The sequence below is a fragment of the Monopterus albus genome, unplaced genomic scaffold (genome assembly GCF_001952655.1).
Source record: "Monopterus albus unplaced genomic scaffold, M_albus_1.0 scaffold50.1, whole genome shotgun sequence".
Classification (NCBI taxonomy): domain Eukaryota; kingdom Metazoa; phylum Chordata; class Actinopteri; order Synbranchiformes; family Synbranchidae; genus Monopterus; species Monopterus albus.
In genome coordinates this window covers 773,290-776,440 of record NW_018127930.1, presented here as the reverse complement: position 1 = coordinate 776,440, position 3,151 = coordinate 773,290, and the positions used below count along the sequence as shown (strand labels likewise).

At 41.0% G+C, this 3,151-nt stretch overlaps 1 protein-coding gene across 1 annotated transcript in view; it reads left to right on the top strand.

Annotated features, from left to right (window-relative positions):
- Positions 1-3,145, top strand: part of wdr7 (WD repeat domain 7) — a 98,499-nt gene extending 95,354 nt beyond the window's left edge. The window contains exons 29-30 of the mRNA XM_020601061.1: positions 639-743; positions 2,213-3,145. Coding sequence (XP_020456717.1) covers positions 639-743; positions 2,213-2,416 — 309 coding nt within the window. The 3' untranslated portion in view covers positions 2,417-3,145. The remainder of the gene's footprint in view (positions 1-638; positions 744-2,212) is intronic.
- Positions 3,146-3,151: the final 6 nt, after the last annotated feature.

Here is a 3,151-nt window from a genome sequence, read left to right as displayed (position 1 = left end):
ACCTTTTTTATTTCTTCCCCCATATTATTATCCTGTTATGTCCCTACAGGACATACCTGATAGTACTTTATCACGAATTTAATGTCTTGTAAATCGCTAATATTTTCAGATATCAGCCTGATTTGTGACTGATGAAGCCACACAGGGAAACATTTGTCTGTCCATTTACTGTATCGGTGCTGAATTTCCCATGAGGCCTTTCAGTCACTGTTGAAATTCATGATTCATTTGCATTATGTAAAACACCTCAGTCCCCATGACATTTTCATGACACAACAGCACAAGTTGTTCTCAGATCATCTGTTTGCATTCTTATATTTTTACAAATAGCTTTAAAAGCTGTTATTAATAAAGAATAATCTGCATAACTTTCTTATTTAGCAAGTATTTTAAATGGGGGGCAGGCAGGGGGCTTCCAGTCTTCTTTATTTTTTCCTCTTTGTGGGTTTTTTTCTTCGCCCAAAAGCCTGATTTTTACAAACACTAATGTGACCATTCGCTGATTACAGCAGTGTTTGTGAAATCCAAAACAGCCAATTCAGCTCCGGCACAAAGTCCCTTCATTGGGTTTTAACACTTCGTTTCACCTTTTTCTTTTTTTTCTTCATTTTAATCGTTGTCCATGCCTTTGCCTCTAGAACATCCACGGCCACAAGGGTCCGATCACAGCGGTGTCGTTCGCCCCCGATGGCCGTTACCTGGCAACCTACTCCAACGCTGACAGCCACATCTCTTTCTGGCAGGTAAATGACACACACATTTGTTTTTGTTCCTCATGGGGACTTCATTTACTGGAGAATTACCCTACCCTTAGCCATAACCACTACTAATCCTAATCCTAATCCTTCCCCTAACCTTTGTCTTTCAGCTGGTCTGCAGCTCTTTCAGCCACAGAAACATTTATTTGTCACAGCTACATCAACCAAGCACAGTGTTACTTTAATATCAGTAACTATTGTTCTGTGTAGTTCAGACACTCACTGCAGTACAAATACATTTCTATTAAGATTTAATCTAACTTTAATTTTTATGAGCTGTCATGCAAAAGTTAAGCCTTTACTCACCAACTACAGATACAGTATATTTTTACAAACGTAAATATTTCCAGAGTGTCACATGCATAATGAGAATCCTGTAATCTGAAAACATACATGAAAACATATTTCAGACTTGTATTTTTACACTCTTTTCCACAGATTTTTAAAAAATATTTTTTATAAATAAATTCAAAGGGCAAGTCCACATACACAGCACATGCATTGAAATAAACAACAATACAAAGTCAGGCGACCAATCTCACATTAATAATAAACAAATCTGCACAGATGTACTTCTTATGTTCTTCCCAGAACTGTTATTTTGAATGAAAGGTCTTTACGACCTCTGACACGACTGTCTGCAGACACACACACACACTAATGGCATTACTGTAAGCATAAACCGCTGACAGTGAGCCGACAAGACGGCTGCTGCGGTAATGAGCTGGCAGACGCTCTGTCGGTGTGTGCCTGTGCATGTATGTGTGTGTTAGGGATGGGCAGTGTTGTCTCAGGAAACGATAGAGTTTCTGCTCACTGCGTTTTTCCTACACACACACACACACACACACAGACGTGCCCGCGCGCTAGCTGTGTCCAGTTTCAGGCTCTGGCTTCTTCACAGGACGCAGCAACAGAAGCCTCACAGGTTAAAGCGTTTCCTCAGAGGATTCAGCAGTTTCATCGCTAACAGGAACTTGTGATGATGGGGGGGTCTTCTTCCGAAATGATCAGTAACAAATTTTTCACTACAAGGATTGACAGTACAGCTCAGGAAATGAGAGTGATTAAAACTATTTATACTCTATCCTTAAAAATGTATTCACTTATCTTTATCTCAGGCTCTGATGTATGTCAGAACTCTAAAAAATGGGCTGGACAGGTTTATGCTGCTGTAGCAAACTCAGAATACTGTGGTCCCACAGTTCTAAACAAAACAGTAGGTATTTGAATATATGCTGGCTCCAGTTTGTCCAGTGTGAGAATTTGCTGCTTTTTATAAAGTTTGAATATAACATTTGGGCTCTAGTAACTGCTGATGAGCCTGCTTAATAGTTTTAACCTTTTCCAGGTTATATAATAAACTCTTTAACCAGAAGAAACATTGATTTGAGTACTGACTGACGTAATGTATGGAAGTGTTATCTGCAGCATGTGTTGCTTGTCGTCCTCAGATGAACACCAGTCTGCTGGGGAGCATCGGGATGCTGAACTCAGCCCCTCAGCTCCGCTGCATTAAGACCTACCAGGTTCCTCCAGTGCAGCCAGCATCCCCTGGCTCCCAGAATCACTTGAAACTCGCCCGCCTCATCTGGACCACCAACCGCAACGTCATCCTGATGGCCCATGACGGCAAGGAGCACCGCTTCATTGTCTAAACCAGCGCTGTGTCTCCAGCTGAGCTGCTGTTCTTCTGTTTGTTCCACCTGGACCTGGCCAGAAAAGTAAAAGCCCAGCTCAGGTCCAGGTTCAGACTGGATGAATTATTTTACATTATCTCCTACTGTATAGTGATAATTGTGATTAAATTCACTCTGCAATGTGTAAGCTGTGGTAGAAGGCTTTGTTTACACTATTATTTGCATTGATGTATTTACACCTTCTTGTCATTCCTATTTTTCTGCCGTTTTTGCCAGATGTGACAGGTCTCCTGTGTTGCCATCTTACCTCACTTGTCCTTACTTTTATTTTTATGTCACTTTGGAAGCTTTTCCATCCTCTCTGAGGTTCATGCAGAAATGTGTTTTTGTGTGTTTATACCCGAGTGTATTCTCACTGTTAAACACACATTATCACTTCAAACTGCAGTAAGCCTTTAGATCCCGGAGGTGCAGCAGTAAAAACTCACCAGAGGACACAAACTGCCAAGTGGTTCTTCTCAGTCAGCTTGCTGTCTTCAGCCTACATCTTATATCCAATAAGACAGCTCTTTGTGTTCGCAGTTTGATCCGGTGTCCCAAATAAACCACTTGTTCTCTTCTTCTTCTTTTTTCTCCTTCTTCTGACGCTGCTGGGTCATTTCACTCACTTCTTTGTGGCTTCTCTGGAGTTTCTGTTTCTCTGGAGATGTTAAACCTTTCTGAAGGTTTGTATATTTGATGGTAAACAGTTTC